At 40.9% G+C, this 24,840-nt stretch overlaps 2 protein-coding genes across 4 annotated transcripts in view; one reads left to right on the plus strand and one right to left on the minus strand.

Moving 5' to 3' along the window:
- Nucleotides 1-71: 71 nt before the first annotated feature.
- Nucleotides 72-15,502, minus strand: stk24b (serine/threonine kinase 24b (STE20 homolog, yeast)). Its single transcript, XM_085265296.1, has 11 exons — nt 14,706-15,502; nt 11,605-11,835; nt 7,854-7,910; nt 6,882-6,990; nt 6,445-6,602; nt 3,589-3,774; nt 3,355-3,503; nt 3,067-3,190; nt 2,785-2,853; nt 2,127-2,263; nt 72-2,028 (listed from the first exon to the last, which is right to left on the minus strand). The coding sequence occupies exons 1-11, from the start codon at nt 14,745-14,747 to the stop codon at nt 1,992-1,994; spliced, it is 1,299 nt and encodes a 432-aa protein (XP_085121422.1). The 5' UTR covers nt 14,748-15,502; the 3' UTR covers nt 72-1,991.
- A 1,787-nt stretch (nt 15,503-17,289) lies between these two features.
- Nucleotides 17,290-24,840, plus strand: part of LOC146547623 (sodium-driven chloride bicarbonate exchanger-like) — a 53,094-nt gene continuing 45,543 nt past the window's right edge. For 2 of the 3 annotated variants that reach the window (XM_085265604.1, XM_085265605.1), the window contains exons 1-2: nt 17,290-17,591; nt 19,118-19,147. In XM_085265604.1, the coding sequence (XP_085121730.1) occupies nt 17,544-17,591; nt 19,118-19,147 (78 nt within the window). In that variant the 5' untranslated portion in view covers nt 17,290-17,543. The remainder of the gene's footprint in view (nt 17,592-19,117; nt 19,148-24,840) is intronic. The other variant, XM_085265607.1, reaches the window with a different exon arrangement.

Genomic DNA, 24,840 nt, shown 5'->3' on the forward strand with positions numbered 1-24,840 from the left:
ACTAAATTCCTGAATGGTGTTGAAGGAGTTTCCAGTCTACAAACACAACTCCTGAAAAGTAAATGTGGCCATTATGTTCTCAGTTAGATTAGATCTTTATTTCTCATGTCACTTTGAAAGCTTATAAGGAGCTTAAATTTAACTTGGGGATTCTCAAATGACACAAGCAAAGATTATATACAGTATTATAAACTGTCAGCTATGATAAAGGAGACCAAATGTACACATTTTGTTATTTTCGTAGCATATGTTTTTCTGTAAGTTACAGATTTTTTTTTGTTGTTGCCAGAGGCAGGTGCTGATATCCATAAAGCATTCCATATTTCCATACTTAACTCTTTGCAGTTATAAAAATATCACATATTTCTTAATTTCTTTCAGTCCCTGTGTTGACAAGTGCGTCTTGATGCAACTCACCAACATTATTGCTGCATTAGCACAGTAGTAAATTCTGGAACTCTTAAGTAAACATATATAGTAAAACATGGCTATTAGCAAATTTTTGTTTTTTTTACAGGTTTCTTTAAATACTTGACACACTTTCAAAGTGCAAAAAAACTGATCTGAAAACTAGAAAAAAAAAAGGTGCAAATCATACTACAAAGATCTGGTGAAAGCATAAAAGAAGACATGGCACTTCTATAGCACGGTGTGGAGGTGAGAACAGAAATGTGTGAGGATAATAAAGATGGCATTGGATTCTGCAGCTTGGCTTGTGCTGATCAATAGTTTAATTTGGCCATGAGCAAAGTTTTGTGTGGATTGATTGCCTTCTTGGGGCCTTGCCATTTTTTCCTCATCTCCACGATGAGTTTCTAAACACTGCTAAGGAGAAATAATAATACTTCACATATCAGCATTCGATCACCCCTAAAGGTTCCTCTTTGTAATTGTCCTAACTTCATCTTGACCTACAAAATTTCAAAACTGACTTTAATTGTCTAAACGTAAGTACAGGTAGCAGTTTTCCTCCTGACTAAAGAAACAAAGGAAATTCTTCTGCCACTAAACAAAGTCAGCTTAGTAACAAAGTTAGTTTGATTCAGCAGGTGATTGAAATGTGAGATTGAAACCAAGTCACTTTGGAAAAAAAACCCCAAAAACCCCAAAACACTGATGAATCTCACTCACTGATAAGTCAAAGAAAACTGATGTAATGCCAGAACACAGATTTGTGTGTATCTGTAAAGGCAAGGCATTTTCTGTTCTTACTGTTGGAGTAACTTTAAATATCTGCTTTTAAACATTATCAGTATCTACAAAATGCGCATGACCATTTTGTACACAGTGATTCAATTCCCGCAATGACAACTTGTATTCATGTACAGCATGGCCCCCCACCCCCCGCGCCATTGGAGGACAAATTCCACTTAAAGCACTTTACCTGAGGTTTCCTTATGAATGCTGCAATTTGCCTAAGCAGGGAGTCTTACTTGCGTGAGAGAACACATGAACACGCAGTCACAGGTACACGCGCACGCACGCACACACAGCTTGCACACTAAGATAATAACCCTGCAGGTTCATCAAGCATGCTTTCAGAGGTTTGGGGAGGATATGATTCCTACTTTGGGAGTGGGGGAGGGGTAGGGCGGCTGAAGTCTTGTTGTGGATTTTGGGGAGATTTTTTTGGCTCCTTGTGGACTCTGCTGTGTGAGGCTGGAGAAGTCTCCTGTACACAGAGCCCAGCATCGCTGACATCACTCTGACTGAGTTTGTCCCATCAAAGCCTTTCCAGCAGGTCTTGCTGCTCCCTTAACTTCTCCTTATTACTGAATAAAAGAAGCTCTCCAGAGGTTCCTTCTTTTCCTCTGATTTGGAGTTCAGTCATTTTTATAGGCCAGGTTAGCACCCCGCCCTACACAAAGAGGTCACATGTGGTCAGCTGGTATTGAATGACATCACCCCTGACTTTGAACCCTCTGATCTGGCTGCGGTGTTGGATGGGGGGGTAGGGGCTTGGGAGAGCAGGGCTGGGACAGAACCAATCACTAAGTGGAGGAAGTGGATGTCTTGCTTGTGGAGAAACTGGAAGAAAGAAGAGACAAGTATAAAACAGATTAATGGCATCTTCTGCTTTGTATAGTTACTGACTTCTGAGCACTAAATCTGAGGGAAGCTGTTACCTCTGGAGCCTGTGCACCATGTGAGCAACCAATGAATCAGAGATGCCAGGGTAGGCCTCCTCAGCCAGCAGGATAGCCTCTTTCAGCTCATCCAGGACCAAGGGGTTCCCGTTCACCTGTTCCTGTCGTGCCTTCAGCTGGGAGGTAGAACACAGGGAAGGAGCCACACACTTTGTTAATCTAATGACACAAAGACACAATACAAAACTACACATCTAAGGAGCTAGAAACGGTTGAGCATTAATTTTGCACAACAGGAAGAAGTGGTGACATGTTGTTTATCTTTATATACCACGTATGTTCTGAAAACGCAGTCACTCAAAATGTAAAAACAAAATAAAACTGCTTGTTTGATTGAGTTTAGTCAATTAATTTGAATGTTTAGATGAGTGAAACAGACAAAGGGAAATTACTCAATGGAAGCCCTGCTTGAAAACCATGGAAACGCAGCAAAGTTCATTTGGACAACACCAAAAACTATGTGAGCGAAAGAATGAGTCACACACAAATTACAGTTCCCAAAATATTCAGTGTGAAAAACAAGTCTCGTCTATAGTTTGCAGAAATCCACCACAGCTACACGAGTCAGACCAAGTGAGAAGTGATGGCTGTGGAGGAGAACAACTACTCAGCTGATCGTCCACATGAAGCTGCTTACCTCAGATAATGCAGGAGAGATAACAGTGGCCAGGCTCTGTGAATAAGGCCTCTTTGGAATGTCTTTTTTCTGTGTTAAAAGAAAATAAAGAAGTGCACTTACAGGGGATTAAAAAACAAAAAATTCTCAATTTCCCCAAATAACATCACAACTTTTTATCACAGTAAAGTGCGCATAAGCTGCAGATACACTACGTCAAAGTAGGAAAATGGAGCTGGCTAAGGAGTCAGATGGATAAAGTGTCAAATTAAAAAACTAAACAAAAATCCATTCATGGCTGACCTGATCTGTTGTTCCTGACTGGCCATCCCCATTCTGCAGCTTCTTGGGGTCCTTCTCTCGGATGGTGAAGATCCAATCATCACTACCAAAGTCGTTCCCACCTGAGGCCTGGCCATCCTGCTCTCTGATTGGACAGATATTAAAGAGGATTTTGGACATTTATCAGGATGAGTGATAAAGTCATGCATGTTAAGTGCTTCCAGCTCATCAGAACAAAGCAGCACAGAGATGAATGCATTTTTTCGTTAATGAAAATTCACTTCACAGTTAAAGACATTTTGGACTTACGAGTCGGACTCGTCGGAACTGGATTCTGTGGTTCTAGACTGCTCTGCCTTCCACCTTTTGTACTTGTCCACCAGTTCGGTCAGGTAGGACGTCTTCTTCGCATGACGGACAATCAGCTTATGCTTCAGCAGCTCTTTGGCAGTTGGTCTCTGTAAAAACAAAGCTTTGAGATGAGCATGTGATGCAGTCTGAAAACTCTGTACAGACAGCAAAACAAAACTTAATATTACTTACAAAACTGGGCTCTTTGTTGAGGCAGGCCTCGACAAATTCCTTGAGTGGTTTACTGTAGTTGCCCTCCAGTGTGGGCGGATTGTTCTTTGGGATGAGGAATAAAACCTTCATTGGATGGAGATCTGAATGGGGCGGCTCACCCTTTGCCAACTCAATAGCAGTGATGCCCAGAGACCAGATATCAGCCTGGAACACACAGAAGATAAATATAAGATAAACTAAATGTAAGAGTTCTCGTTATACCTTGGAGTGACTGACCGATGACTGTGGAGCTGTGGACATCCTTTACTTTGTGACAAAGAAGCTAAAAACAACTAAAAATAACTAAATTCCACAAAGCTAGATAAAGAAAAAGATCATTTGTGGTCAAGTAGTGAAAATAACAACTAAATCTGGGTGCAGTTCCCCCCTCCAGGGGCAAGGGTACCTAGACCCGGTTTGTAGAGTACGCTTGGGGAGTGTGATCGTGTGTACAGCGTCTCTTTATGTCTGTCTCCACGTTGGTTGAGTGTGGAGTGAGTGCATATGAGAGCATGAGGGGGGGAATGGATGTTTGTGTCTGTGTGTGCCTGTATGTCTGTGTCTATATGTCAGGCTGGGTATCAGACGCCACCTCTCTGGGGACACCTCAGGCCCTCCAAGGTTTGGAGGCCTATCTCCACCTACCACCACTTCCCCTGCCGGTGGCGGACTCCCTCAGGTGTCGGTGCGTTGGTGGTTCTTTGTGTCTGGGGGTGGGCGTCCGGGTACACACCGGCTCACTCCTTGGCGGCCGCTTATCGGGGCCTGGAGCCTGGGGCTCGCTCGGGCCCCTTCGGGGGTGGGGTGCCCCCGGCCTCTCGGCCTGGGGCTCGGTCACTCAGGCACAGCTGGCGGCCGGCGGAGCTCACGGGCGCGTCACTGCAACTCCCCCTGGCTTCTGCTCCGCGGCTGCTGAGTGAACCCTCATCTGGGACTCTCCTCAGCTCTTACTGGAACAGTGGCGCGGCTGCCCCTCTGTTGGTCTTCCATGGTCTCTTGTGTTCTGGGGGCCTCTGGATGTCTGGAGTTTTGATCTCCTCCATACCTGCTTCACACCCTGGAGGACGGGGCTGTGGCCCCCCCACACTCCCTAGCAGATCGTTACATGGAGAAACCTTTGGAATACAAGCGCGCTGATCCACACAGGTATGCACACGGGTGTTCACTGCTCGTAGACCCAAATTACACCTTTCTTGGCTGCTACTTCGAAGCACATCTGTCCTGCGTGCTGCACAACAACATTGAATATTTAGTATTTACTGCTGTTTACACTTAGCTAGATTAATGCGATGGTGTTGTGTTTAGTATGTTGCTTTGTTTTTTTTTTTGTCTTTTTTTGCTTGTTTTCTATTCTTCTCTCAACAGGTGATCCAGGAGATTTTTATTTTTTTTCTCCCCCCCTTTCTCACTGTCCCTCTCCCCTTCTGTTTTTCCTTTCCTTCCTCTTTCTTTCTCCCTTTCCTATCTCTCACTCATGTCTGTCCCGTCTGTAACATCTGAAAATAAAATATAATAAATAATAAAAACAAAGATCGACCAAATGGACCAATACGGCAATGCCACGATGATCCATTTGGCAAAGTAAATCCATTGGGTATCCTTGTTGGTCTTCAGACAACAATTCTGATGGCTAAAGAACCAAATGGGACAGGCGAGGAAAAAAAAAAAAAGAAACAAAAATCTGTTTTTTTAAAAAAAAAGACAATTCTTCAATTTTACCATCATCAGGTCCCAATCAGCCCAAATAGCAAAGAGAAATAAAAAATGCATGCTATGGAAGAGTTCGGGTCTTAGGAGGTTAAAGCTCAGTGGATAGTCGACCACAGTGCTTCACAGAGTCGCACCAGGCTAAGATTTAACCCAAATGTACCAAATGATTTTAAAATGATGCAGATGCTGATGGAAGCATTTCCATGTAAAACAAGTTTCTCATTAAGGATAACAATGACCTATATGGTACAATGGTAAAAAAAGCGAAAAAAAAGAAAAAAGAAAATAACAACTAAAAAAAGTTCATTTTAAGGCCACACATGTACTTTGTTATCCACTAAAAGACTAATTACAGACAACCAAGACTCTTCTTGCGAGTTTATATGTGCCGGCTGGACGAACCATTACTGATGTCCTTTTGGTCACAAGTCACTCTGGTAACTCACATCTTTCCTCTGCTGCTCATAGGGAGCCAGCGCCCACTTCAGAAAGTTACTCCTGTTCTATGTGGCATTTACCATCCTTTTAAGAAATGCACAGAGCAGTCACCAACAACAATAATAATTAATTACTTAACACCCATTTCCACAAACAGTTAATGGATGAAACGAAGGACCAGTTTGCAGGACTGTTATTCCATTTCTTAAGGAGATGACTTTCAGATACTGTTCATCTGCTGCAGAAAGTGGACATGAAATGCAGCACAATCTCAATGAAGTGGGCACCGGTTCGACATGGTAGCTGTCACTTTGAAAGCAGCTGAAAGCACATGTGCTGCTGCAGGCTGCTCTTCCTACGCTGTGTGCATCAGCCTAAGCTGACATAACTCTAACACTATTACAACCACATGACTGGTAAAGATGCTATTTTCATTGTCACCGGTCTTTCATAGCGTCTGTTAAAAAATATATGTAATGGATTTATACTGACCATGTTTTCAATTGCTGTCGAGGAAAGCTTTTAGACAGCTCTATGTACAAGTTATTCACAGTTTTCTTTTTTGTGTCATTTTAGCATCGTGAAAACTTTGAAGTTTACATTTACAGCAGAGTGTAGCCTGAAAGATTGCCAGAGGAATGTAAGTCAACGTAGCTGTGTACACTATGTAACTGGCTCTGAACTCACCTTGGAATCATAGGCCGACTGTTTGATGACCTCAGGGGCCATCCAAAAGGGGGTGCCCACAAAAGTGTTGCGTTTGATCTGGGTGTCTGTGAGCTGCCCGGCAACACCAAAATCAGCCAACTTTACTTCTCCTTGCTCAGACAGCAGAACGTTGGCAGCTGCAAAAGGAACAAGAAGGATAGCTGATGTGATCCAGCCTTGCTACTGTTTCAGACAATTCTCTTAATGCCATTTATCTACATCACCAATTTCTATAATAAAGAGGGAACGGTCAGATAGCTTTCAGAGAACTGCTGCAATGTTCATCTCAAGTGAACAACATCATAATGAAAGAAACTAAGTGGGTGTCAAAACCATGATATTTGTGTTCACTCCCTGAAGCCTAAACAGCTGAAACATGTGTCCTCTAATTATAGCACTCAAAGTCAGTTGGCTACCTTTGATATCCCTGTGGATCTTTTTCTCAGAGTGCAGGTACTCCAGGCCCTTGAGGATCTCTCTTAGGATCGTGGCGATCTGGGTCTCATCCAGAGCTCCAGGCTCCATCTTTGGAAAAAAAACCAAACAAGCAAACAAAAACTATGAGCTGTGGGTTTCAGCAGAGTTGTCTTCACGGAGATGACTGCTCATTTTCTGTGAGAAACATGTAAAAACCAGAAATAACGACTGAGCACACATACTACTATAGCCAGTACATTTATATCCTTTACATGGTCTTGGGTCAGGTTGACGTGTCTATACAGACATGTCACAGATACAAACACACAATTATGGTTACATTATTATAATCTGAGCACAGGGAAGTCTTTCACCCTCAACATGACCAAAAGTTTTAGCTGTCAGAGGACTTTAGAGTTCATATTTGTTAATTGTATTCGAACAGAGACTAATTGCAATCAGTAAACATACATGTTTTCTCTACTGTTTGAAACTGAGATGAAGACAATAACTGTTAATAGTTCTATGTCAGACTAGGTTTTAAAACCCCAAATACATCCTCAGTCAGTGTGACCTGGGGGATACCAAATGGTCCTAAAAGTGAAGACAATACAGGTTTTGTGTACAGTGATAAACAGTGATAGTGACACTTGTGTTGTTTACTACTATTGCAATACAATGCTGTTTCAGTAGATGTACATTTTGAATTATGTAGTGTGCCATCAATCCCAGCAGTTCCTGTAAAAAGGACAGACTCATTTTACTGCTTCTAAGCTCGAAGCGCTGATAAAATGTTGTTCAGTCTCATTAACACAAATTTACAGAAATTTTCTATGGACAACATACAACATTTTGACCCATATACACATTGGGCTTGAGATGTGAACAAACACTGTCAATACTATATAAAGGAAAGAGTGTCAGAGGTTTTCTTTTGACAACTATTGTACTGGGTTGAGAGAACCACTTACCAAATCTAATGCTGAACCGCCACCTAAATATTCCATAATGATCCATAGCTTTGTGTCCTGGAATGGTAAACAGGAAGAATGAAAAGAGAAGACATTGAGTACTTTGGCATATTTGTGGGTGAAAGATATACAGTTGCTTTTTTAAGTTTAGTTTACTTTTTGCATAGTGACAAGTATGTTACAGGATCCAGAGAACACACCACTGCATTTATAGCTTCAGCTAGTTTGCAGTGATATTTAGATTCGGACCATAATGTGATACTTAGGCCACGTCCACACATACGGGTATTTTTGAGAACAGAGAAAAAAATCCCGTCCACACGTAAACGCAAAAAAGAAGGAAAACACTGCTAGGAACATGCCATGGTGATATATTCCTAACCGTGTAGAAATGTTGGCCAATCAGAAGTCTAGAAGCCTGGGTGGGAAAGAGTAAACAAAGATGGTGCATAGAACTGAGTCCTATGTATGGAGGAACAGTAACTGTGTGTGTATATGTAAGCATTTAAACACTGCAGTGAGTAAAATTAACAGTAACAGTATTTTGTCTAAAGTCCGCCAATGTATAAATTAATTTCACCAAAACAATAACGTGGCACACAGTGTGACGTGAAAAAAGGCGCACACCTTTGACGCTGTGTTTTCTCTGTTTTCCTCGTCCACATGTAAATGCAAAAATTGAGTTTTAGAAAATATCCACGCTGGCAGTTTTTAAAAATCTCGGTTTTCAGTGACCGAAAACACAGTTTACATGTGGACGAAAGGTGCAAACGCATAGAAAAATCTGCGTTTTCAAAAATACCTGAGTACGTGTTGATGTAGCCTTAGAATCCCCGTTGTCATGCGCACACATACAAATGCAACTAAAAACACATCTCTGGTGGGTGTCTTGAGTCATTTTTAGGCTAATCCCCATTAAATTTTGGATTATTTGTTGGAAACGTGGGCAGCAGAAGGAAGTTCATTGTATATCTCATCAAATTTGCTCAATGTCAAGTTCGACTAAACATCTTGTGTTAATGCAGGAGTAACTTGGAATACATGTAATCAGGTACTTAAGTTGCACAGACACACATGTAAGAAGTAACTAAAGTCGACCTCAGTAAAGGCCTGGCAGAGCATCTCATGTGTTCCAGATTCCAGAATTCTCATTCCAGTAATAATGGTGGTCAAATGCTTATGTGGGACCAAGTCATTGTTTTGCAAGTCTCAAGTAAGTCTCAAGTCTTTATCCTCAAGTCACAAGTCAAGTCTCAAGTAATGTCAGGCAAGTCAGAGTCGAGTCTCAAGTCACTGGTGTAAAAGTCCGAGTAAAGTCACAAGTCTGAAACTTTGAATTTCAAGTCCTTTCGAGTCTTAAAAAAAAAAAAGCATGTTGCAGTTATATGCTAAATGTAAATATTAGACCATGTGATTTTTAAATCTGTGTTTTTCTCAACACATGACAAAATAGTGAACTTAGAAAATATACACAAATTGTGAAATTGCATCTCTTTAAAATGCAGCTCAATTAAACTTAGCTCCAATAATAATTTTCAACGACAGTTCTGAGATAAGCTGCATGTTATTCTTGGATGCACTTGTAGGGCCGGCTTTAAAATCGCATGACAAAAATATCATACACATTAAAAAAAACTGTATCACCAATGGAGCCTGGACAACATTTGCTAGTTAGATGAAGTCAGCTATCTCATCATAGCAAAAGAGAAGGACCACCTACTGTTCTTTATGCAACTTCAACTGTTGGACAAAGTTGGAAGTTGTTCCATCTCTGTCTGTGATTCTCTGCTTGGATGTTTTGCATATTGCATTTCGGTTTTTTGTTGACTACTTCATAGTTTATGTACCTGAAAAAAATAACTCCTTGCAGCATTTTCGAGGGTTTTTTTTTCTTTTAAAAAAAAAAAAAAATCTGGTTAATTTGATTGGCTGTGCTACAGCTCACGCACATATACGTACGGAGTGTGGTTTGAATAAATGAATTGAATTAATGGTGCACACTTTCTATATAATATGCGTGTTACATTTTATATTTGGGGTGAAATATCAAGTCTCTTCAAGTAAACCGGTTCAAGTCCAATTCAAGTCCCAGGTCATTGGTGTAAAAGTCCAAGTCAAGTCACAAGTCTTAGAACATTTTTTCAAGTCAAGTCTAAAGTCATAAAATTAATGACTCGAGTCCACACCTCTGACACCAAGCACGGGAATAAATATCGCTGTAATTTGGGGCTTTTAATGATTTGTTTGTATCGTTCTTTTCCCAGGCTGGACTGATTGTACAGCATACAGATTTAATGGCTTTAAAAGAAACAAGACGACCAAAGCAGGGTCAAAAGTACACATGAAGGCTCAACGGTATATACACTCTCTTAAAATCATTTAAAACCACTTTTAATAACTGGTGCTATACCCTGCTAATATTTGGTTAAATGTCTCTTAGCAAGCTGCACCTCAACTAGATGCTTTCGCAGAAAAGCTTTGATGTCTTCATGCTTCATTATTTAATCCATCTTGTGCGATGTACCAGCAGAACTGGCAGCAAAACAGCCTTAGCACGATGGTACTGTTACCATGCTTGACAGCTGGTACAGAGGCTTTAGGTTTGAAAGCCTCATCTCCACTCCTCTAATTATACCTCTTTTCATTGTAGACAAGCAGCTCAATCTTTTTCTTGTCTGAGACGAACACAAAAAACATATCTCCGGAAGGTAATTGTTTGTCCATGTGGACGACTAAATTTCAGTCAAACCAAAAGATGTCGATTTTGGAGCAGGGCCTTTTTTCTTGATCTGCAACCTCTCAGACCATGGCGGTGTCAAACTCGCTTCACTGTGGGCAGTGAGGCTGGTGTTCCAGGAGTTTTCTTAACAGACTTGGTCTTTATGTCATCCCTGAACATGCTAACCAATTTCCTCTCATCTGGAGCTGACTTTTTGAGTATTCCTCAAGATCAAACTGGTGAAAACATCTGAATAACTTGTACTTGTGTAGTTTCAGCTGATGGTTTCTGAATCTGCAGTTGTTTAGAAATGGCTCCAAGAGACCTCCCAACTTGTGTAAATCTACAATTATCCTTCTTAAGATCCTCACAGAGTTCCTTGAATTTTTCAAGACATTTTTTCTTATAAGAACTGGTCAATCTAATGAGTGTTGTCAAACAAATCCTTTTGATGCTGGCAAAGACAAATTACCAGTAGTCAATCATTTTCACTAACAAGACGTCAACAGGCCTTGACCATATCAAGTTAAAATACACTATAAAACCTTCAGGACCATTAATTAAACTGGTTTTAAATCACTGAATTAAATGATTAAAGAGAGTGTAAGTATAAACCTCCATGTACAGTTTTGACGCCAAGTGATGAGAAAATCCAAAATGGATTTAGATTTGACTTGTGCACATTAAAGCTGTATGTTGTATAATCATTCCACCCTGGCAAAACCCACAAAAAGAAATAAACCCCCCCACAAAATATCATGACATTTATGCCTGTGACAAGCATATGTACACTTCTTACCATAATTGTATACAAATATTAAATGTTTTGCCAGCATGCACAGTCATCTTTGATTCTCTGAAAACAGAATACTAAAGCTAAGTCTACAATTAAATCAGATCTTGACTGTTTGATGTCAAATCCACTGCGGTGGTGTAAAGAGCCAAAATTAGACCAAATGTTTATAAATACGTATGAACCTGAAAGTATGCTGCTGATTGCAACCTTGCTTTTGTGTGAGAAACAAACATCACCTTCAGGTATGAGCCATAGTACTTGGTGATAAAGGGGCTGTCGCACTGGCTCAGCACAGTGATCTCTTGCTGGATGTCTTCGATCTCGTCCTCTGCTTCCTCTAGATCTATGATCTTGATCGCCACGACCTTCTGTGTACGGTTGTCGATGCCTTTGAATACCTCACCAAATGAACCCTTGCCAATGCGCTCAAGCTTGGTGAACAGCTCCTCTGGGTCCACTCTAGCATTCTGATGTTTGACAGGCAGGGGAAACAAAACAAAGGCGGAAAGGGAAGATGGATTGAAAAAGCAAAACACAAAACAAACAAACAAACAAAAAAACATAAAAGAAAGGAATGTTTAAAAAGAAATCAGCCTTGGGGAACAAACAGGAAACACCAGCAGGGTGCCATTCTTACAGGACACATTAATTCACTCATTGCAACACCTTTTGTTTGTGTACACAAAAAGAAAGACACAGGAGAATGAAAGGGAAAAGTGTAAAAATTGGACAGCATGCAGGTTAAGAAAGCATTAAAAACAAACAAACAAACAAACAAACAAAAAACAAAAACCCAAAATGTAAACGGAAGGCAACATTTTAGTCGAGCTACCCCTTTGGGGTTTACTGTGCGCTCATCATTTTCTTCATTAATTTTTTTGAAACAAAACAAGCAAACAAACAAAAGACCCCCCCCCCCCCCCCCCCAAAAAAAAAAAAAAAAAAAAAAAAAAAAAAAAACATATAGAAGAGAAAAACAATGACCAAATTAAACTTTCAAAAAGGCTGAGTTACTGTTCTCATGATTATTAGTAAATGAAACGTTGTAGCTCTGCTTTGGACTCTCTAGGCCTGAGGCAGCATGTATAAACACACATTAAAAATCTTAATACGCTGAGGACTTAAGTCTGACTGCAGTAAAAACATCTAAGATTAAGTCAATCAACCCGTATGAGGCTTTCAAGGGGACTTGGAGATCAGGGCTACTTAACATGAATCATACATTCATGTCATTACTCATATATCATATACAGTATATAAGCATACAGATACATACACTATACAGACAAAAGTATTGGGCCACACCATTCTGAATTCAAATGTTTTCAGTCACATATGCACGGGTGTATACAAATCAAGCACCTAGCCAAGCAGCCTGCCTTTACAAACGGTTGTGAGAGAATGGGCTGTTCTAAAGAGCTCAATGAATTTGAGTGTGATTAACACATTAGTTACAGTGAAATATCTAGGCACGAAGAAATTTCTAAGAGCTAATATTAAAAGATGTAAGCCTTTAGGAACCACAGCAACGGATTGACAAAGTGACAGAGCATGTAATATTGCACAGCAGGGTCGCCAAGTGCTGAGGCTTAGTTACTAACACTCTGCTGACTCAGTAAGTTCAACATCAGCACAAAAAATGTGCATTGGGAGCTTCTTGACATGGGTTGCCATGATTGAGCAGCTCAAGCAGTTGTATGTGTAGGTGGTAGAGGGTGTGATATAGCTCATGATACAAGAAAATTTTTGTAATACTTTAAAAATACTTTCTATCTAGAATGTTGTATCTTAAATACTTAAAGTCCTGCTAGCATCTCCTCCTTCATAGCCTGGTCGCACTTAACACTGTTTCTGCCTCACGTGGTGAAACACATTTGTCATTTCCAGCTTTTGTGGTAACACTGTTCTTACATATTTTACAAAGTGCTGTGCTTTGTTAGAGACAGTTTAAGTAGCTCCTTTTTAGGTACTAACCCGCTGTCAGAGACTGACACATGGTTCTCAGACAAGACCACAGTAGGGAATGTAAACGCATAGCATTACTATATTAATGATATCACCATATGACATATTTATCTCATGTAAAAATTTGTACAGGTATTTTTGTGATATCATACACAGCTCTTGTACGTCTTATTTCCTTTGACAAGTTTTACATGCTGCCTGTTTAACACTGAGTAACTGCTTTTGCCTGATTTTAAATCGTTTGAGCAGTCACACAGAAAAGCTTAACACTCTGGAGTGCTTATGATGGAAAAACTGAAAGTGTGCTTAGTGAATTCACTGAAAACTGTATCGGTGGGGCCGGTGGATAGTAACACTGAGTGTATCTGAGTGGGGTATGAAAAAACCTTTAACACCACAGGAAGTGAACTAAAATTACTGAATTCTCAAGAGGCTGTTATGTGGGAAACACAGGACTAGGCACCAACAAAAACAACTTATTTTTTTGACCTCTCTGAGCAAAGGCAGGGTCAATGTGTCCATTTTGAGATTACTAAAAAATGAAGCCACTGGTTTATACAAGGAGGAACCCTTCTGTCAAAGGGTGCCTTTAAATCCAATTTTCCAAGGAAAAAACCATTGACTCTGCGAGTAAAATGTGCTACAATTTCTCCAAATTGTGGACTGGCAGGCAACAACGATGATTTAGCGTGCTTTAGTGTTGTGCAGACTCATATAACATAAACCTAACCTTTGTATACTTTCAGCATGAGTTACTATGTATTAACTGAGGTAGCCGTTGGCTAATCCCAAAAGCTTCTCTACTTCTGATATGCATCTTGTGTTTACTAACAAGCCTGCAAAGACAGCATAATCTGGTGTGTGAGGCAGTTTACATTAGGAACAGTTATCTGCTCTAGTCATCTGCCCAACACAAGCTCTACAGGCGCAGTAAGGATACGTGAGATGCAGGAACAAAGTTCCAGCTTGCACGTCTCTGCACAACGGCACGTGAGAGCTCAATATTTCCTTCAAGTCATGACTGAAATATCCGAATTTTACCTCTTGCAATTCAAAATATGTGTCATTAAATAGTAGACTTGTTGTCAGTGATACTAACAATGAAAACACATGGAGCAGAAAGGTTAATTAACTTACCCTCGGCACACGCAAGTCTATGTGTTTTGGTAGCTTTTAGAGAATATGTACCTCCGATTTATTCTGCCCAGAGCATGAGGCGAATTGACGCGATGTACCAGAGTACTTAAACGCTTCACTTCACTGAGCCGAGTGGGAGTACAAACTCACAGCAGGGAGGCAAACGATTTAAATTCTGTTCTGACAGTCATCTCGACTACGTATTGCGGACAGACTCCACAGACATTTAACTTACCTGCATCCCCGGCAGGTTACCCTGAACGGGAGAATGGGCCATGGTGATGCTGACTGGTTCTGTAGTGCAGGGCTGAGGTCTGATCGGTTTCACTTGTGTTTACAGTCCCGGCTGTGGTGCCGTTAATGCCCCACAGCGCTCCTGCAGCACACCTAGCTACCCAGATCTGCTCAGAATACCCCCGGTTACTCTCAAACAGGACAATAAAATGTCCTTCCTGCACACGAACTAATGCACTTTTTCTGTATCCGAACAACCTAAGACACCCAAAACAGCTGAGCACGCTAACCAACGTTTGCTAACGCTAACTCTGAAGAAATCCGCAATGTTAGCTTACTAACCAGAAGGCTAAGTGTTAACTAGTGTGTTAAATTAATTTTCTCACTCGTAGAAGTAATACCGTTTGCGAAAAAATGATATCTGTAATAAAGTAGCAGCGACGACTGTGTATTTCAAATTTAACCTGATGTCACTTTCTCAAAGCGTATTCTCTAGCTAACGGTGTCGTCAGCTAGCTAACATGATTAGCGGGTTAGCTCCCTGGCCAACGCAGACGACCTGCCAAACGTTCCCTCAGCTTGGACTACAATTCGTCTGCATACGGCAAATGTCACCCACAGAACAGAAACTCTAAGCAACCCAGCTTATATCTTTGCACTAACTCGTCACCCGCTGCTCTACAGGTCTGGCATCCACAGCAAGGATAGTGTCACCAGTGTTTTTGTTTCCTCCCTCATTTTCGTCCCGTACTCTCGGCCATCTTGTCGGTGCCGTGACGCCTGACTGGGCGGATCCGGATCCGAATCAGCAGCAGCATCTTTACTTCTCTCCCACCTAGCAGGTGTTGATGGCAGCTGGATTGATCCTGGGCTCCCAGACTTTATTTGTCTTTTCTTTTTTGAATGACTGAGTGCGAGTTTAATACTAATAAAAAGGATCCATATTTAAACCACAGAATCTCATCTAAGAAGTTCTGTTTGGCCTGTTCTGGTAACACCGCTTTACGGCAAAGAACAAAAACTGTCAATAATTCATAAACGTAGCGTTTTTAAAAAAGACCAAATAGCAGTACCTTGTCTTAAAATGCCTTAAAGTGCAAACATACTTATTTTAATGTTCCCATTAAGGCGTTATGTCAAAATTCAGACATGTTAAGTCCTAATAAGTTTTTTCGGCATTGAATGCATAATCTGTGTAATGACAAATATACTCACTATTCACTATTACTATTTATTCATCACGCGATCATATGTTAAGATAACGGTAAGATAAAAGTAATATGCCCCTTATTTGGAAGGATCATTGAATACGAGAAAAAAATGAATATGTCGTCTTTCTTTCATTGTTTTTTTTCTTCTTAAATTATTATTTTTATTTAATCATTTACTATAAACAAAACCAGCTTGGTAGACCTGACCTTTTACGATGAAACTCAAAGTTTTCCATATTAATACAGTTTATTTAAAACCACCTTTCAAGACACCCAAGGACGCTTAGTAGAATTAAAAACATAGTAGAAGATAAAATAAACAAACAATCAGTTTACAGTGAATATGCAGACTTGGACAGAACCGCTGTTTATTATATCTGGGGGAAGAGAGTTCCACATATTCCTTATTCAACCTATATCAGCCTATAGAATTTATTTCATTTTCTGCCATATTTATGCATGATCAAACTCCATCATAGCCTAAAGAACTCATAATATCCCAAATAATAGATTTCAGTCTCAGACTGCAGGCTTGCTTACTTGTAGTTCAAAGAGTTGCAAAACTTAAAATAAAAAGGCGGGGGCAATTTCCCCCCTGCTTCAAGCAAAAGTTTGACAAGGAATCCAAGAGTTGATGGGTTTGGCCTTAGAAAGCAGTTCACTGTAGCCTGATCATCATTAAATGCCACCATCAACTTAAATATTGATTACTTAGGTAAGTACTTAAGTACTGACGTTCATGCTATTGTCTTGTGTTACTCTTAAGTGAGATTAAACAGTTGCATTATGAATATAGGCTAAATCTAATTGCAACGGTTTTCTATGGCCACCAGAGGAGGGCACCCCGGTATAAACTTCACTGCAGCGGCATCCTGGTCAAACGTGAACTCCGGCACAGGCACAGCATGGCGTGCTGCAGCTAGAAATAATGATGGAATGACCGGAGCATTTCTGTAGCCGGTGTGTAAGACGTTCTGGATAGTGGTAATGGGCATTTGACGTAATATTATGCGTTATATGTTTATATCTGAAATGAGAAGAAAATAATGACAATGGCTGCGGCTGTTTTCAGTGTGGAGGGGGCCTGTGTATGGCGCAGTGGTTGAGAAAATCCACATGGGTAACACCAAACAAGCAGACATTGCTCCATTGCTGTATTGATTGCTGTCGCGGTTAAACTAGATATTAATAACGTACGCAGTACAGTACAGTATTTAAACTGCACCCTACTGAAATACATTGAATGTTTTTTTCACAGATCCAATTGAAACAATAGACTGTTTGGCCGAACATAGTTATGCGTGTCTTAACGACTACAAATGACTATAAATATGTATTCACAAATGAATCCCTGTATGCTCACTCGCCTGTGTGCTCATCACCGCCGCGTCCCGGGGTGAGCGCGTGTAATGGGAAGCACTACCTCCCTCCTTCGTGCGTAAATTATGTAGGGCAGGACGGCAATGCTTTGCTACCTCCATTTGATCAAACCCACCCGGTGAATACGAGGGAGAAAAGAGACATCAAATCAGCTACAACAAAAAGCCATCCTCGTTTTCGAGACGCATTTGACAGAGGCGGAGTAGCGCATCACGACTTGCCTGTTGTGAAGCCAAGGAGAAGAAAAGATGGACATCACGGATCAAGGAGCTCAAATGGAGCCGCTCTTGCCAACGGTAAGGCTAAATATTCACGTACTTGCAGTATTTGTGTTCAGTTCTTTAAAATTTAACTGATAATCTTGTTGAAATCATAATGTACTGTTGGTGCTCAGTGTTTACCCCTTTGGAATAAGACAGGCGCAAGCACGTGATAAATGAATGATTCATTTTCATTATAATCGTGCTTCAAAATTACCAATATTCGGACGCTTTGCCGGCTATATGACGCATGACTATATCACGACTAACATGGATGTTGCGCATCATATATAGGGGATGCAGTTCCCTTGTGCACTGCATGTATATCCGAGTAGAAGATGTTCACATCCTTCATATCCAAACGCCTTCACACAGGAGGCATTTGTGATGAGGCTAGTTGTATTTCATGGGTTCTTTGCTTCTTGTGTAGAAATCATATGGGCTGGCTACCCCCTCGACCCAGTTTTCTTATCTATATGAAAATCTACTGCCAAGCTGTTGCTTTAAGTACACATCATCTCAAGATGATACAGTGAGATGAGCATAAAGTGTTTGATCCTAGCAGTGAGGAGACAGAGACAGGAGAGACTGGATTTTTATGACTTGAAAATATCATATTCGGCAAATTGACTGTATCATGCAGGAATTTATGTGCAGTAATCATATTCTATCTCATGTGTAGGTGTTACTGTCAATACAGTTATAGACAGAGAGATGCAGCACAAAAAAAATTGACTGAGGAATACATGCATCTGTAGTATAGCAAATTAACAAACCCAATGGCAGAGTTACACACAAACAAACACATGCAACACACTGAGACACTTGAAGGCACAGCCTGGTTCTGCGGTCAGCCTCTCCTCATTAGCATTCAGGTGAGACTGTGTGGAGAAAAAAAATGTCAGCTGCCTTGGAAGCACTGTCAGTGCCAGAGGAGATATGAAATATGCTGCTTTGTGCTCACCATTTAAAAAAAAGCACCAAATAGAGGCAAATCAATACTCTCATTGTTTGTTCTATTTGTAGCTGTGTTACATGAGGACTTAGTTTTCCGCAGCTTATGGTGTACAGTGAAGCCTGATGGGGCTGATGTGGTATGGGATGGGATGTTCCGTTTCCCCGCAGTGCCATTGCAGTGGAGTCGTTTCCCTGTCATTGTAGCTCATTGCTGTTTCCCCATCCCTCCTCCTACATAGCTCATAGCAAGTGTTGTCATGGTTTCATCAGGATGTGTATGAGTATGTGAGGTGTTAATATAGTGAGAATCTCAGGGACTTCTCAGCAAACGACGTGGCTATAAAAAAACCAGTGCAATTGTGTACCGTTCTACTGTGTTACCAGGTTTCCAGGGTCATGCATGGGAGTATGTTTAATTTACAACAGCAAGCGCTGCATTCAAATGCATTATTGGTTTTCAATGTCTGCTGCCTTTGAGTTGTTACACTCAAAGTTTACGTGCTAAGGTATGTTTTTCACAGACCATTTTGGCTGACAGTAATGTTCTTGCGTGTCTTGCTTTTGTCCCATTAAGTGATTTCCTGATATATATTTTTTAATTGCAGGAACAAAGTTCCCAAGAAACTAAAGAAGTGGTGAGTAACACAGAATAATGCAAACTATATGACTTTCTTATTGTTTTGCATGGTCAGTGGACTGCTCCAACCCCTCAGTCATCAGTTGGTTTCTGATAAGAGGCAGGTACTGTAAGGTTATAGAGTCAGTCTGGTGTGGGATGGCTGTATAGCTCAGTAGGAAAAAGTAGTAGTAGTGTTAGCAGCGAAAAAACTGCTGGGTACAATTCTAGCTTGCAGGGAATAGATTTACACAACTGTCTAATATATTGTTTCCCCCTTTGTAAGTATTTCTTGTTTGCTTTGTTTTAGTCTTAATGAAAAAATAATCACATGCAAAAATTTGGATAAAAAAGCCTCCTAGTACTAAAAAGTTATTGAATGACATCAAGCAGGTGGCCAGGTAACATGCTGGATATCTGCATAAGTTTCACTGTTATTTTTTATTTCAGCTATCTTGAATGGATAGTGATGATCAATCAACACCAAAACGTTAGCTGGGTGTACTAATGTTGATTTTGTGTTTGGTGTATGTGTAGAGTTTGCAGTTGAAATAAATGGTAAAGAGTTTTAGAAAAAGATTTTAAACCCTATATACTATAAGCCACTGTTATGCATACATGCATACACCACTCTATTCTCTGTATTTTAAGTCCTGTATTGATCTCACATCTACACCACAAGCAACGGTGAGAAGAAAACTAGAGAAAACCCGCACATGCTCGGGGAGATCATCCAAACTGTGTTGTTCTTGCCATGAGGTGACAGTGCAAAGTGTTGAGTAGACTTCCAACTTAAGACTGAAAATTATAGGAAATCTAAAGCTTCACAAAAAACAAATGTTAGAGACCGCAAATATTGTGTTTTTTGTGGGGGTGGAGGGAAGCCCTCATCTGCATAAGAAACTGTAAAAAAAATAGCTCAACACTGCAAACGAATCTGTCTTACTAAGGCAGAATGAATGAATGAGTAGATATTATAAAATTGAATGCAGGCCTGCATTGCTTTACTGGTACTATTGTGCTTCTCAGAACAATAGGAAGTAATTAAAAGTAAATGATCAGATAGATTTACTGATGCCTCAGATGGTGTTCTCACATTCTTTGCTGTTAAAAAGCTGTTAATCTGCAATAATATAGCAGCTGTATTTGGTTCAGATCTTCAATTAGATTGCTTGCTAAACAGATGTTGACTATTTTAGGTTGCAATAATCACACGTCACCTGCATTTGGCATCTACAATAGGTTAACAAAAATAAATAATAACAGATAATCTATGTGAAGGCTTTATATCTGTGAAATGCCTTTGAGAGTATGAGCCAAATATAGGAGTATGAGAAGAAAAACCATGGAGGATAGGTTTGATATGTGCATGCTATTTGCTCTGACAAAATATTGTTTATGCAACTGTGGGCCAAGAGCCAAACTGAGGACAAGACTAAGTACAAAGTGCCCCTGTCTAAACTGACAGGGGCACTTTGATGACTTTCACATTACAAGATATTGTGAATAAATACAAATATTAGAACCCTGTTTTATTAAGTAATGACAACAGTAACTAAATTAAACTCTGCGATAGAATGGAAGATAAATCAAATTTATCATTCACACGTATATACAATAATTTCACATGGAAAGTAAAACTTTGGTAACATTAGAAATAGATAAAGCTCAAATCTTAGTGTTTGAATAACTCAAAACTTAATTTCAGAGCAAATTTATTAAATCATAGAGGCTATTTTAAAAATTCTTTAACTAATAATGTCCTTATATACAATGCTGCTTTTGACAGGAGGCATCAGTCATCTTTAATTCCGTTCAGTTCAATTTTATTTACACAGCGACAAATCACCAAAACAGTCGCCTTAAGGCATTTTATATTCTAAGGTAGACCCTACAATAATACATGCAGAGAAAAACCCAACAGTAAGCACTTTGGCAACGGTGGGAAGGAAAAACTCTTTAACAGGAAGAAACCTCTTGCAGAACCAGGCTCATGGAGCGGCGACCATCTGCTGCGACCAGCAGATGGCCGCTATAAACTGTTGTTGGCATAACTTGGCCTTTTAAGTAGTCTTTGGTGTGGCATCAGGGTGGCTCAAACACTTTGCGTATCTTTTAGGAATTTCAAAAAGATAATAGTTTCAGTTTAATTCCTTTAGTTTAGTTTCTTTAGTTTTAGTTTAGCAGAAGCATTCCTAATGACACTTAGATATGAGAATATCTAACTCTAGTGTCTGGAAATTAAATTGAGCAGAATGTGTTTAGCCTAACTTAGAATATAAAAATTGAAACTTTCTTTGTAGCCAGCTTCAATAAACCAAAAGGGCAACTAGAAATACTTTTAAATGTTTTTTTTTTTTTTTTACCTGAATCAATACATAATTGTTAGTTAAGTCTGTGACCCCAATTAAAAAAAAAAAACAAAAGTTAAAAAAAAATGGATGGATAGCTCAATGTATAGTTAGCTTAGTTTAACATTAAGCCTTGTAAATGACCAAAGTGCTAGCATAATGCTATATCCGACTAATTAAAACATTACCTTTAATATGTATAAAAGCCAGTGTGTAAGAACAGTAATGTGCTAATATTTCTGGTTTCGAAGACAATATCTGATTTTATGCTAAGCTAACCTAAGCTAATCTAAATAGCTTCAGCTATTATATTTACCATAGCCAAATGTAACAATGTTGTCAATATTCTATTTCTATATGGTGCAAGAATGCAGTGTGGCAGGCAGGAATTGGACCCAAAATGCAGGACTTAGAGGAAAAACGTGAACTCAAAAACTCTGCTTTAATGCAGGCTTGGAAGGAATACAAAACAATAACAAACTAAACTCGGAAATCCAAGAATATAACTCACGAGAGAAAACACAGCACGAGAGGGGAACCGCCGTTAACGACGCGACAACAAGAACTAACTGACAAGGACTAAAATACACTGGCAGGCACATTAGGAAACGAGGAACAGGTAGGCACACAGCTTGGACTCATGGACATAATGAGACACAGACCTACAAAGTAAAACAGGAAACACACAGACTATTTTACAACACAAACGCGGGGATCCGAACAGAGCACAGAGGGAAGACACAGGTAGGGATAATAAACACGACGAACAAACCCAAAGAACTAATATAAAATCAGAATAAACTAGAAAATGATAATAATAAACTTGACATGACAGTACCCCCCCCCCCCCCCCCCCCCCTCAAGGGCTGGCCCCCGACAGCCCCAAAACATAAACAGACCACCGAACCAGGGTGGGCGGTGGGAGGTCCAGGACAGAGGGACCGAGTCCAAAAACAAAACGTGCGTAGAGTCCATCAATAATTAAGGGGGCCGACCGTGCGGACGGCAATGGTGGCAAGGGGCAAACAGTTCAGGGGGTCGACCGTGCGGACGGCAACGGCGGCGAGGCAGATGAAGGCAGGCCGGAGGCCGAAGGCGAAGTTGAAGCTGAAGCGGAAGCTGGACCAGGCGGAGGCGAAGCGGAAGCTGGACCAGGCGGAGGCGAAGCCGAAGCTGGACCAGGCGAAGCTGAAGCTGGACCAAGCGAAGCGGATGAAGCTGAAGCAGAGGCTGGACCAGGCGAAGCGGGTGAAGCTGAAGCAGAGGCTGGACCAGGCGAAGCTGGTGAAGCTGAAGCAGAGGCTGGACCAGGTGAAATGGGTGAATCTGAAGCAGAGGCTGGACCAGGCTAAGCGGGTGAAGCTGAAGCAGAGGCTGGACCAAGCGAAGCGGGTGAAGCTGAAGCTGCTGCTGCAGGCGAGTATGAGGATGAAACTGCTGCTGCGGGTGCGGATGAAGACACAGAGGCAGGACCGGGCGAGGCAGGACCGGGCGAGGCAGGACCGGGTGAGGCAGGACCGGGCGAGGCAGGACCGGGCGGAAGCGTGGCAGCTGCGGAAGCCAATGAAGCTGAAGCTAGCCCAGGCCTGGACAAAGCTGATGCTGACGCTGCAGGCGCGGATGAGGCTGACGCTGCAGGCACGGACGATGCTGATGCTGACGAGGCTGCTGCTGCAGGCGGGGATGATGATGAGGCTGCTGCTGCAGGTGAGGATGATGACCCGGAGGCTGGACCAGACGAGGATGCAGACACGGAGGCTGGATCAGACGAGGATGCAGACATGGAGGCTGGATCAGACGAGGATGCAGACACGGAGGCTGGACCATGACAGTACACTGCTACATGTGTGGCAGACAGTGCTAAGGACTTTGAACCACATTGACAGAGAAACAATGTAATGATATAGAAATAATTATATGGTCATTTCCAAACAATTCAAGGGCAATCAGTCTACAGTGAGAAAGGTTATGCACAACTGGAAAACATGCAGTACACTTGCTTATACTCCCAGGCGTGGACAGCCTAGCGAATTCATGTCATACCATCGAATCCTCAGCGATTGGCAAAAAACCCAAAAGCTACATCTCAGAATTTAAAGGCCTCAGTTGGGGACTCACATATGAAATGTTCACAACGGTACAGTTAGAAAAAGATTTAGAAAAAGTGCGTGACCGCATCTTCGGTGCGCAAAGCTCTATCTGAACACATCACAAGACATGCGACTTCAGCCCAAACAATATTTTTTGGACAGTGAAGGCCAAAGTGGAGATATTTGGCTATAATAAACAGTGCCAAACACAAAACATCAGCACAAACTCCTTATACCAGTTGTCAAGCCCAGTGGTGAAGAGATGACTGAATGGTAAATGGACTGGTTCTTATATAGCACCTTTCTGCTGTACTTGAGCACTCCAACTTGCTTGATTCATTCATTTATACATGCACCTTTTTCAAACCACCAAACTTCCATTTAGTAATTGAGCTGCTCTACCTCCTAAAGTACAACCACCCAGATTGTCTATGTAGGTTTTTAATAATCCAGGTCCCGTATTCGTCCCGTATTCGTAAAAGCTTGACAAGAAGGTGACTGGACTTCTTTAAGTTTTTTTCGAGGACATATTACCTCGCATCCAAGAGACTTCAGTCGTAAAACCAAAAGGTGGAGAGTTCCAGGTATTTAAACCAAGTGGGGATTAGAAGTGAATGAAATTCATTGAATGTTGCAACTGTGTCTGCTGAAGTTTTCACACACTGCTTCTTTATTTGGCTTAATTGTTAAATAAAAAACGAGATGGTATAATACATCATGTGTTGTTGTAATAAGGTTATATTTGGCTATAAGTGACCGTGTCTGTGATTGGCCAGTACTGGTTGACAGTATTGTAAAGCAGAGATGTATCATTGTTGTTGTCTTTGCACATTTATCTGTTTCTTTATAGATAAATATATTTATTTTCCTTTACCTATTATCAACTTGACTCCAATTCAAATGACCATTATTTTGTTTTGGATGTGAACTTGACTGCACAGCTCTAATTGCTGTACAACCCTGACATAACAGCAGGCTTTCTGCCAATTTGTCCAGTTTAAGCTGGAGAAGATCAGTGAGAACAGATGGAGGAAGCTTGCTGGAGTTGCCGGGGTTTGTTCTATTGAGAATGTTGTTATCTGTGTGAAATCTGTGCTCGACTTAGTGATCTAACTGTGCAAAACTGGCAGGCAGGGAGGAAGCCTCCCCACCTCAGCTAGCAGCCCAGACTGGCTGCACTCCTTTCCATGGTTAATTATAGCAGTGTCAGTGGAGAGGAGGATGATGAGAGCATGGAGGTAGGCAGAAGAAGAGGATGCAGAGCTGGTTGG

This window comes from Mchenga conophoros, linkage group LG23 (genome assembly GCF_057382185.1).
Source record: "Mchenga conophoros isolate Kocher_MC1m ecotype Shallow Benthic linkage group LG23, M_conophoros_male_GT1.1, whole genome shotgun sequence".
Classification (NCBI taxonomy): domain Eukaryota; kingdom Metazoa; phylum Chordata; class Actinopteri; order Cichliformes; family Cichlidae; genus Mchenga; species Mchenga conophoros.